The sequence below is a fragment of the Peromyscus maniculatus genome, chromosome X, assembly GCF_049852395.1.
Source record: "Peromyscus maniculatus bairdii isolate BWxNUB_F1_BW_parent chromosome X, HU_Pman_BW_mat_3.1, whole genome shotgun sequence".
Taxonomy (NCBI): domain Eukaryota; kingdom Metazoa; phylum Chordata; class Mammalia; order Rodentia; family Cricetidae; genus Peromyscus; species Peromyscus maniculatus.
Window position 1 is genome coordinate 104977753 of NC_134875.1, and position 12701 is coordinate 104990453.

The 12701-nt window shown below is 34.0% G+C and overlaps 1 protein-coding gene across 5 annotated transcripts in view; it reads left to right on the forward strand.

The window, feature by feature from the left end:
• Cfap47 (cilia and flagella associated protein 47) overlaps positions 1-12701 on the forward strand; it is a 234556-nt gene that overhangs the window by 114090 nt on the left and 107765 nt on the right. For all 5 annotated transcript variants that reach the window (XM_042269235.2, XM_042269236.2, XM_076562695.1 and 2 more), the window contains exons 36-39: positions 2894-3028; positions 6627-6742; positions 9004-9154; positions 11276-11364. In XM_042269235.2, coding sequence (XP_042125169.2) covers positions 2894-3028; positions 6627-6742; positions 9004-9154; positions 11276-11364 — 491 coding nt within the window. The remainder of the gene's footprint in view (positions 1-2893; positions 3029-6626; positions 6743-9003; positions 9155-11275; positions 11365-12701) is intronic.

Genomic DNA, 12701 nt, shown 5'->3' on the forward strand with positions numbered 1-12701 from the left:
TTTTACCTGGGAGTCATAAGAAGAAGAGAACAAGATACTATAATCTCTTTTTAAAGCATGACCCCTTCCCATTTTCCCATGACCTTCCACAAATCTTTATTTTTTAAAGTTCTACCATTTTCCAGGAGTACCAAGCAGGCAACCAAACCTAAAGACTTTTGTATTTCCACTGCTATTATTCTGGTCTTGTTTATGCAGGCAATTAGAGGAGACACTTTTACAACAGACTTCTGCTATTCTGGCTATGGTAATCTTTTCCCTTCTCTTTTGGTATGTTCTCTGAGCCATAGATACAGGAGCTGTGATGTATGAGTTGGAACTGAGATCATCACGATTCCATTTTTTAAATAATATCTTATTACATATATTTTCCCATTCACTTAAACATTTTCATTTACTAAATTGCTAGATTTCCATTCTTTTACATATGTGTCAAAGATTAATTTTTGAAATAATATCCATATTTCCACCTATATATTTTAATGTTGTTAAAAGTGAAATAGGTTTTGAAAGACATTTGTTTATGCCAGATCTGAGTTTGGCATGGAGCTCTGCTAATGTTCCTCTTTTCTCTAACAAACGTATCACTGCTCTTACTAGATAGCTCCATAAACTCAGATCACAGGGTTCCCTAATATGCATGCCAAGTTGAGACATTTTTAAAATTTATCTTTTTAGAGTTTAAAAATGAATGTAAGAATTAAATTCTCTCATTTTACCTTATATTATTAACTTCAAATATTCCTCTGTATTCATTTTCCATTACTATCACTGTTGAAATTATATAAAAAAGTTAAACTTTGAGATCCTGGTGTATTTCTAAGTTTTCTCTCAATTATCCTCTTGGGGATAATTATTATCACAGCCTAGATTTAGATTACCCCAAATTCCATATTCCAATTTTTATGAAGTTTTATAGTCTTCAGAGCAAAGCAAGCCATAAACCAAGGCAAATTTCAAATACATTGGTAGGTACACTAGATTGGCAGATAGAGTGAGATGGAGGAAGGTTTTCTGTAGGCCTAAGATGCTGTATAAGATTTTTATTCGTGGGAGTAAGTGGTGTGCTAGGTTAACAAATTCTAAAAGGTTTCCATCCATTAGTCACAAGATGTTAGTTCTGACACAAAGGTCCATAAGAATTCTAGAGGTCAACTTAGCTTAAGATAATTGGCCCCTGGACTTGCAACGTTCCAATCTCTCTATAGTACTGACATTCTTTTCTAATTAGTCAACCAGTCTCTGCAGACACTGCTTCTTTTAAGGAATTTTCATTCACACCATACATCTTCATCCCTTCAATAGCAAGTATTCATAATTGATAAAAGAAGAACAACCTTTTTTTTTCCTTTTAAAGAAAGAAAAGAGGATGAGGAAACTGGACTGCCAGATAACAATTGTTCTCTGAAAATGACCATCCAGTTTCACTGCCAATTGCATTGTATGTTAGATCAGACTCACACTGCCAGGATGGGGGCAAATCATTTTCGTTTGCGAACATGAGTTTGTGCTGAGTCACAGCAGATCTCCATCTCAATTTCAGTGGTAGTGCAGAAGGCCACATATACTGAACATGACTAAGTTACTAAACAAGTCTCTACCTCTTACCATTCCCAATAGAACTTTGTGGTGGTATTGTGTTCCCCAAAATATTGTGCACCCTAATAAACTTATCTGGGGTCAGAGACAGAACAGTCACTAGATACAAAGGCTAGAAAATGGTGGCACTCACACCTTTAATCCTAGCACTCCAGAGGTAGAAATCCCTCTGGATCTCTGTGAGTTCAAGGCCACATTGGAAATGGCCAGGCGTGGTGACAAACTCCTTTAATCCCAGAAAATGAGCCTTTAATCTTAGGGAGTGGTGGTAGAGAGCAGAAAGGTATATAAGGCGTGAGGACCAGAAACTAGAAGCATTTGGCCTGGTTAAGCATTTGGCCTGGTTAAGCAGCTGAGAAGTTGGCCAGGTGAGGTTAACTGTGGCTTGTTCTGTCTCTCTGACCATCCAGCATTTCACCCCAATAACTGGCCCTGGGTTTGATTTTATTAATAAGACTCTCTAAGATTCCTGTTATAGTACTTTGCTATGAATAGTCTTTCATACGATTCTGTCTTTTCCCTAAGAGGAATAAATGAAATTCTTCCTTATTCTCTTCCTGATTCTGTGACTGTTTATTATCTTTATTATACCTCTGTAATTTTGGACTTTTATTTCTGATCAGCTCAGAGAGCCGTAACAAATTTCCCTGTTTATGGGGTTGGGGATTTAGCTCAGTGGTAGAGTACTTGCCTAGCACTGGGTTCGGTCCTCGGCTCTGAAAAAAAAATTCCCTGTTTATAAGTACAGTTGCATTTTCTAAATAGTTGCTTTTGTTTCTTGTGGATAAAGTAGTTCTCCAATGGCTCTTACTTAGTCTGCCTGAATTTGTTGCTTCTTCTCTTATTAGTCCTTTTTCATCTATCAAGCCCATCTCCCTGGCATCATGTGCCATTGTCTCCTATGGGCCTTCTTTGAAAGTCACTTGCTATGCTTAGTAATATATGTCATACTTGTCATATTTTTCACTACATTATTTAGTATTTTAAATCAAAGGTGTCAGTTTATCCACATGAATCAGGATTTCTAAGATAGGATATTCTTCTGAGCTTTGGATCTCTTTTATGCAGTCTTTGAAGCTATGAAGTCAGCATTCTGATTATGTCTTAACTCATCCTTTAATATGTCAGATGTTTCCCATTAAGAATATTATTCTATTTTTATATCTGTATTTTCTTTTCATTGCTGATTAGAAACACTTTTGAATATTTTGAAGTAATTCACTAACTATTTTACTTCATTTACTCTGTTTTATATGGATATTCTATAACTTATGTCTTTCTCCTATAAACTTAGGCCATTGACATCTGTGATCCAAACCCAGTGTTGATGCTAATGCTCTGTGTCTACATGTATGAAAGGCTACCTACATACCTCCCCAAGAAGGTGGTGCCATTCCCTTGTACTCTGTATGATGTTGTGTTGGGACAGGTAAGAGGATCTTTGGAACCATCCCACTAATCCATCTACAGTCCAAAATATTTAAAGGTCTTTACATGGCTTTTATAAATTAAATAGAAGTTCTATTATAAGTTTGGGAATCATAGAATGTTGAAAGCAGTAAATAACAGCAGTGTTCATTGGTAAAACACAGATTGCAGTCATTTTCTGTGGTTATTCACATGAAATTGAAGTTTGTGTTTAAACAAACTGATTATAAAGTTGAAAAGAACATTATAATGACATACTGGTCAAAAACCTTTGTGTCATATCTATTGTGAAATGCTGAAGCTGTTTGTCACCATTAAAATGTCATTGCTAGCTGTGGAAGTTCTGGAATTATAAAACATTAAAAGTTCATAATGAATCTGCTGTGGCCTTCAAAGTTTTCTTCTTAAAACAAAGTATTACTTAATTCTCTGATACTTAAAAGCATTTGGTATTCTAGTACGTGAAATATACCTACATTCATGCATGTATGCATATTTACATAAGTATATACATACATTATAAAACAGAACACCAAAAATTTTCTTGTTGTTATAAATGATATCTGTATGCTGTTAAACAATATGGGTCCTTAAATCCTTAGGGAAAACTAAAGACAGAAATTATTAGCATTAGTGTACTTATTCTGGTAGTTACCAAAATATCTATTAAACTAAGGTTAATTTTCTCCAAATCTTTACCATATTCTTTATGATTTACAGGAACTGTGCGTGCTATTGACTTTTCCCGACTAACTTGGCAAACAAGACCTTTTACCAAATTTCTCTCTTGTAGGTCATCACTTTCCATAATATTCTTGCATGTTATTAAAAAAACATATTCATGACACTTGTTTAAAATTATAAGGCAGAGTTATACAGGATTGGTTTAAAATGATAATCTAGGCATTTTTTTTTTTTTTTTGGTTTTTCGAGACAGGGTTTCTCTGCATAGTTTTGCGCCTTTCCTGGAGCTCACTTGGTAGCCCAGGCTGGCCTCGAACTCACAGCGATTTGCCTGGCTCTGCCTCCCGAGTGCTGGGATCAAAGGCGTGCGCCACCACCGCCCAGCTAATCTAGGTATTTTATAGGATTGTCATTGTAGGTATTTGAGACTAACTCTGATTATAAAAATAAAATATACAAATAAAAATTTGTAATCAAGGAGAGAGAGGATGGTCAATGAATGAAGAGTTACTAAAAGGAAACACCACAAGTGAAGAAAGATTCTGGCTAATCTATCTTACTAGGATTCTTGAAGGGAAGGGGAGCAAACATTTTCTGAGAAAGAATAGCATTTAAGGATTGTGTTCTATTATAAAGGTTGATCAGATTTCAAAGGTAAAAGATTCTGGATAAAGTGAGTTATCAAGAATCTTCCTAAAATTGTGTTCTTAAGAACATGCTCAAAAATATAAGCCTAAGCTAAAACTGAGCTCAAAAGGGATGGACTAGAATTCAATCAGGGAGAAAATCTCCATCCTTCTTCTTTATGTTTTCATAGAGCTTGGAAAATCATATTGATACTTGGGTAAGATAGCCAAAGATTAGGGATGCCTCTCCTAGCAAAATTTTCCAGAAGATAAAATAGATAACAGAGGAGAAATTTGTAGGCTTGCAATGAAATAAAAGTAATGAAATAAATACATTATGAGACTAGCAAGGCCAACAGACCAGGATGTGAACAATAACTCTGATTTCCCAGAGCCCTGTTCTGCTTGTACCTGTCTTGTTTATTTTCTAATACATATTTATTGCTTTGACAATTTACATTTGTATATAATACATTCTGATGAATGTTTTCCCACTCCCTCTTTGATCTCCCTCTAACCCTCTCAACCTTCTAATATCCCTAGCAGTCCTCCCAAGATTGAGCTTTGCTTAAGTTTTGTGGCCATTTTAGTTTAACCAGGGTTATCTTTGTGACCATTGATTTGCAACTATCCACTGGAGCCTGGGGGAATCACCAGTGGGTACACAATTAAAGACAATGACTCCCTTTTCCCTGACTCTATCAGTAGCAAATAATTCAGTAGTAAGGGGTAAGTCCTCCTGCACTTCTCCTCCATTCTTGTGGCAGACTCAGTGCAGCCATCAGCAACTGCTGCCAGTTATGATCACAAAGACTGTGTCTAGTTCAGAATATGGCACTTCCCAGTTTTTCTCCATGCCTCCAAGCTCTTACATTCTTTTCAGTCTCCTCTTCTTCAAGATTTCCTGAGAGTTATGATGTATTGTTAGAGTTGTATACTCATCCATCACTTATTCTCAGCACTTTGTGCAGTCCTGAATCCCTGCATTCAGTTTTTCCTGGCACAAGTGGATTAGACTGTTGATGTCTTTTCACTCACAACCTTCATAGTAACTCAAACTATGATAGCTAGCCAATAAGCAGAACATTTATTCTTTTTAGTGAAATGAGTATAAAAACTATGTTCCTCCCAAGAAGACATGCACATTGAAAACAAAAAACAAAAACAAAAAATAACCTGCCCTCTTCAATCTCAGGTCAACCAAAGAAGAATTAATGAACTCTGTTTCTTTATTTGTTGTCTACCTTTGTAGTCATCTTAAGGTAGTCCAGTGTAAGCCAAATGGCAGCTTCAGCATTTGGAATATGAGATTGCTAACTTTCTTCATCAAAGTTACCTGGCAGATGAGCCATCTCTTTAGATTTTGTTAGCTTTAGGCCAGTAATGTATAGCTAATTGTATTCCATGCCATCAGTCTTCTCTTTAGCTAACTTAAAGTTCTCATCATTGGTTCATCCAGAAGTTACAAGCCCCAAGCTGTTCTTCTGCCTCACTTTTCACTATACTGTGACAAATAGTTTGAGGGTTGCCTGCTGGAAGGTTATCATTTGAAAGCTTCATGCTGTTCTTTTGTTTTTTAATTGTTATTTTTTGAGATTCTGTTTGTTCCCTCTTCCAAGTCTCTAACTCCTTACCGCGTGTTTCTATATTATTTTCTTGGCTTTCTATCATATTTGCATATATTTTATTTTAACATATATAGTGAAGTAACTGTCCTCTTCCTCCTCTTCTTCCTCTTCCTTTTCTACTTCTTTTTTAATACTCTCCATGTTTCTAGTTCAGATAATACCTAGTTAAACTCCTTTTAGACCAGGACACAGTCATTTCTTTCCTGGGTATGTCTTGAAACTTGAACTCCTTAGAAAATGTTCTTCACTTATCTGAAAAATTTTCCTTTTATGGAAACTAAATTATGCTAGTTTTGCTTAAAAATCTTCCAATAATTTTACTCCCAAATAAAAATTAAATCTAAATTGTTAGTTTTAGGACTTTGAATTGCCATATAAAGTATTAGAAGATCCTTCTTCAATCTGATAAATCACAAAGATAGATAGAAGTACTATCATTAAACACCAAGTCTGTAGTTTAGAAGGTGATTCGCGCCTATCATCACTAAGGAGGCTGAAACTGAAAGAGAATAATTTCCATAGCCTGGGCTATGTAGCAAGGCCCTGTCCAACACACATGCAAATTCTAATATTGTTTTATTCCAGTTAATATAGTATATATTAAGCTGAGTATATTTATGTGCTGAATTTAATCTTTGCACCATCTTCTCTGTCTACGTAGATATTAGTGAAAAATCCAAGCTTGAAAAATTTAGTGTATACGGCTACAATTGTTGGAAGAGATGCTGCTGACTTCTGTCTCGCCCAGACAGGGAATGTTGTAACAATTTCTCCAAAGTGAGTGTTTCAAAAATATTCTAACTTATTGAACTTGTCAAAACTAGGCATTTAATATTTTACAATGATTATTAAGATGTGACTTCAATTTCTCTAAATTGATAGGTACATTAGAAAGAGTTTTCACTCAGAAATAACATATTAATGTTTCTGAGATTCCTCTTTAATTTTGTCAAAACATTGCTAACAATACAAAGCAGCTAATTTTATGCATGTATTTAATTAATTTTAGTTTAAATTGTGTGTATATGGGCCATCATGTTAACATTATAAATTCTTTGTTTATATAGCACAAGTCTGGTTCATGAAGGAAATGCAACTAGTGTATACTAACATTATATAAAATTTTTAATATACATGTTACATTGTGTATAGTTTCTGATTATTATAGCAAGATAGGTTTGTGATTGAAATTTAGAAGCTATGGAAGAATGAAGAAGAAAATGAGTAAAAGTTTTAAAATTCTGCTTCCAAAAACACTATTGTAACCATATTTCTTTATCCACTCATACTTATTGTGCCTGTATAGATTGTAGAATATAGATAAATATCTAGGTGGATATATATATATATATATATATATATATATATATATATATCCATATGATTCTAATTATGACATATAAAGGAATGCATGATTCCTTTTTTCAAATCTTTTCAGTGATGTTTTATACTCATCCATGCACTATAGTATGGATAGTTCAGGAGATTAAGAATTATATACTTTATCTAATTACTGTGTCTCATAAGCCTAAAACAGTTCCTGACTCACTAAAAATTATTTATAAATACAAATTGAATGAGTGAATTGAACTAATGGACTATAAGCATTATATAGAAAATCCTTAATTCAATATGGTATTCTTGCACCAAATTTGAGCTTCTACACCCCAGAAATGACTCCAATATGAACAGCTTTTTATTTTTTGGATGAAATTCCAGGCTATGAGTCTTATATAATAGTCCATTTGCACAAACTTTAGATTAGTGTGGACCTATCTGAATAAAAGTCCTCCTGTTGTATGTGGGCTGTGATTTTTTCCTACAAAATATAGTTTGTTTATTTCTTATGATTTGTAAATGCAATCTCTAACTTTTTCCTTTGCTTCTACCTCATCTCAACCATTAATCAGTGGTTCCACAGACTACAGAAATTAGGCCAAGGTTTGACAGCAAAGGAAACTATTCCTATGTTCATTATCAACATTTTTACCTTAAGAGAGTTTATAATAAGTGATATTGTGTAGGACAAAATAACTGAGTATTATATATAATGCTAGTTATGCTAAAAGCCAGAGTAAAGGTCAGTGGTAAAATATCCCTGGTGTTTATCACTTGTATTCAGTTGTGAGAACCCAGCTTATTTTTAATTCAAAGTCCATTACTTACATGAAAGGAGAAAAGCATAAAGTGCTACCTATCTACCTTGTACAAGAGAAAGCCAGAAAAGAACAAAATTGACTGCATGATAGATGGGAAGAGGCAGTTTCATAGTACCCTGCCACTGTTTCAAACCCTGTAACTATTCTCAAGAACATAAGTTAGCAAGCCTCCTAGCTGTTCACAACCCATGAGACTGTGATAGATTCCAAGAAATCTTTTTGTGCTGTGTAAGCCTTTTGTTTCAAAAGGTTCTGCATACTTCCTCTCAAGGCTTATAGCAGAGCACTTAAGCTGTCAAAATGTGGCCTTGTATCAGCATTTTTCTATAAACAAGTGAATAGTATCTTGTCCACAGCTGTAGACTCTGCCGTTAGACTGTGTTATACTATATATGACATGTTAAAAAAGAAAACACCTGGATACATTTTCTTTATTTCATCTTTTAATTGATTTTTTGTCAAATAACTAACATACTACTTCTATTTAACATTATCAGATTGTACTTTCCAAACTTCACCTGAGGTATTATTTTAATTCAGTAATTTTTATTAAATGTTTTTTCTTCACTCCATATAACCAAGAAAGAGTACAAGACATGACTAGGAGTTTACAGACAAAAATGTACTCATAACTTCATACAAAATATATATGGTTTAATATTGTTCCATGCTAGAAGATCCAATATTTAATATATTACACATATACTTGATAGTTAAATTTAGATTATACAGATGACTTCATGCTTGAATGTTGTTTTAATTTTTCATAAAAGTGGATACTGTTCCGGGTGTAGGTACTAAACTTGATCTGTACCTAATATATATTTAATTGTCTTTTATTTCAATATAGTGTTTTCTCTTTTATTTTTTATTAAACAGAAAACAAATTGTCCTTGTTGTGAAATTTTTAAGTCGTTTCCTCCATCCTGCTGAAGCTACACTATTATTAATTTCAAAACCCAAGGGTGGAGTAGGAGGCAGTACAATGGCTTTTGGTCTGAAAGGAGAAATACTAAATTTTAAAGCAATTGTGAGTAAACTGAACTTATTTTGTATGCTTTTTCTCCTGTTCCCCAGCCCCTGTAATGTCCCACCATGATTATTCTGGCCTGTTTATCTTGGTTCAGTTCTTAGTCCTTTAGGTCATCTATTGTGGGCCATCCAGCTTTGTAATTTAAGGTTGTGGGGTGAGGGCACTGAAAGTTTCTGCTATGGACATTTATTAACTTTTTAATATAACGTAATATACATATAATGTGTGTGGCGCATGCACATACACATGCGGATGCTTGCACATCTATGTTAACATGTGTGGCACAGCATGATGGAAGTCAGAGAACAGCTTGCAGGAGGTAGTTTTCTCCTTCTATGTGGAACTTGCTACCTAGGTACCTCCTCAGTAAATGGTTAAAAAGCTTTAAGCCAGGCGGTGGTGGCGCATGCCTTTAATCCCAGCACTCGGGAGGCAGAGCCAGGCGGATCTGTGTGAGTTCGAGGCCAGCCTGGGCTACCAAGTGAGTTCCAGGAAAAGGCACAAAGCTACACAGAGAAACCCTGTCTTGAAAAACCAAAAAAAAAAAAAAAAAAAGCTTGGCAGCAAGCACCTTTACATGTTCAATCATCTTTCTAACTGGGCATTCATCAGTTTAACTTGTGTGTTCTGTAGAGACAATCCATTATAAGGTTCATGCTAATGATACATTTATTGAAGGATTATGTTGTTCTTGACTGAATTCTACATGTTCGTATCTCAAAATATGGGGAAGAAATACATTGGAATACTTTTATAAACATCTTGTTTAAATATTACTTGCTGCCATGGATAAATGGTTAAAGACAAGCAAATTTGCTGTTGCCAGGTGTCTGTGTATATTATAAAAAACAAAACAAAACAAAACTTTTGAGTGTGCAAGGCCAAAGTATGAAGTACAAAGAATGACTCAAAGTATTAATTGGTAGTCACATATTAGAAAAGAGCACCACGATGATCACATAGACAGACTGACTTACTGGGAATGATACTAGACTATGATACATTGTTTTCTTCCAGTTTCCTCTTTAATAACGAACACTTCACATCTCTCAATTCTTTCACATATTCTCTCAAATAATGTATTACTTTGTCATGTGCAGTTCAGTGGGATGGTTGATTTGATTCCATCATTAACTTCATTAAGGGAGAGAAAGCTTGAAAACTGAATGCCTGAATGCTGTGCAGCTCTGATTACAGCCTCCTCTTCCCACTCATGTCAAAAGGAAGTAGATTACATTATAATGGAGAAAGTATTGAAGACAGTCATGACTGTTCATAATTGTAAAATTTCTAGAAATTTTTGTATACAGAATTAATTTGAATTTTTTATTTTATAACTGTACTTTTATTTATTTATTTATTTATTTATTTATTTATTTATTTATTTGGTTTTTCGAGACAGGGTTTCTCTGTTTAGCTTTGCGCCTTTCCTGGAGCTCACTCGGTAGCCCAGGCTGGCCTCGAACTCACAGAGATCCGCCTGGCTCTGCCTCCCGAGTGCTGGGATTAAAGGCGTGCGCCACCACCGCCCGGCCAGAATATTCTTTCAAGTAAAAAAAGAGCTCCAAGGTAAGGGAACAATAATTATGTCATGACACTATTTACTAGTGTCTTTAGATCTGTTTGCCCGGCAATAACTGTACATTTATTATAAGCATGTCATTATAACCACCACAATATGAACATAGAAAAGCTAGAATTCATACATAGTTTACAAAGATACACATATATACTTCTTTTTGTCTTAGGTGATAGATACAAATATTATATATATATATATATATATATATATATATATATATATATATAACTTACAGATAGAAATCATGTCTGATTATTTCTGAAATCATTATTCATTTATGAAATCAGTTTGAAGGAGATCAATTTAAGAGACATTCAAAGCAAATATTTTAATTATTAGCATATTATTATGGATAAGTATGAGATAAATACATTTAACCTCATGTGAATTTTAATAGTAAAATATTTTGGGGGAAATAATTTTATTAATTATTGTTATAATCCCGTGGACACTAGATTTTTGAGGTTGCAGTTAATAATTAAAGATATTCTGGGTTTTGACATTATTATTTGTTGTGACTTTTTTTTTTACTTTAGGATATTCTAAAATGCAAAGCTCCATGTTATCAATGGAAAGAAGTCACTGTGAATGTTAAAAATCCCTTTTCAATGGGTGGAGATTTTCGGTAAGTTACTGTTTTAATGTAAATTTCTTGTAGTTCACCATCTATATTCAACATGATTCTTTTGAGGAAAAGTTGCATGCGTTTATAGTCTTTGTATTCCTGTGAACTGTGACATCAATGCCAGACAAAATCCTGGCACAGAGATGAAGTAGAATTGGCCACAAAACCCCATCTCTAACCAAGATACTATTTGTAGCTGATAACTGCTGAGAAAAGGAAAATTAGTTTCCTTCTAAAATAGACACATCTAGAAATCAGACGCATGTAATATATGTATTTGGACAGAAAGTGTCAATAGAATATAAAATGCTTTGTGTTTTACATTTGATAACTTATTAATATTTGGTGATTTGAAACATTTTGAATCACTTTGTCTTCAGGTTTTTAACAATTTATTATTGATAATGATTGATTAAACAAAATTTATTTTACTGAATTAGTTATTTGTGAATTTATCATTTCCATATCTATATAAATTCAAATATACTATTGAGCTCTTCAGCAAATTTCTCATATCTGTTTTCATCTCCAACTCCAGAATATCTTCCTGGTTCTTTTTTATAATCTTTTTTGTTGTTCTATATTTAATGCTACATTAGCCTCATACTTGCTTTTACTTCTTTAGTATATTTCTGTAGTTCTTTGAAGGCATGTGTAATAATTAGTTTGAATTTGTTTCCTGGTAAATATGATATCTGGGTCACAGACATTTTCAGTCATCTGTTTTTTTGTTTCTTTACATTTTTCATATTTTTCTCTTTTTTATTTACTGTCTTTAAAATTTTTCATACAACATATTTTGATTATATACTTTCCTCTCCCCTAACTTCTAGATCCTTCTTACTCTCCCAACTTCATGCCCCCCTGGAAAAAAAAAAACAAAAATGCATTTCAAATAATTAAAAAATACAAAACCAAAACAAAAAAAATACAGAAAGTGCATAAAAATCACAGAGTTGTGTTGGCCAACTATTTGTGAGCATGAGACCTATCCTGGAGTGTGGTCTATATATCTAGTGTCACTCCAAGGGAGGAAAATGATTCTCCCTTTTTCAGCAGATATCAGCTACAAATAGTATCTTGATTAGAGATGGGGCTTTGTATTCAGTTCTGCTTCATCTCTGTGCCTGGATTTTGTCTGGCTGGGACTTTCCCAGGCATTGATGTCACAGTCTCTGTGTGTTTACATATGTATCCTTCCTGTTGCATTTGGAAGACATTGTTTCTTTAGAGTCATCTTCAACCTCTGGCTCTTGCAATTTTCTTCCTCCTCTTACACATAGATTCCTGCAACTTGTTCAACACATCCCACTTAGGGATGAGTGCTCCAGGGTCTC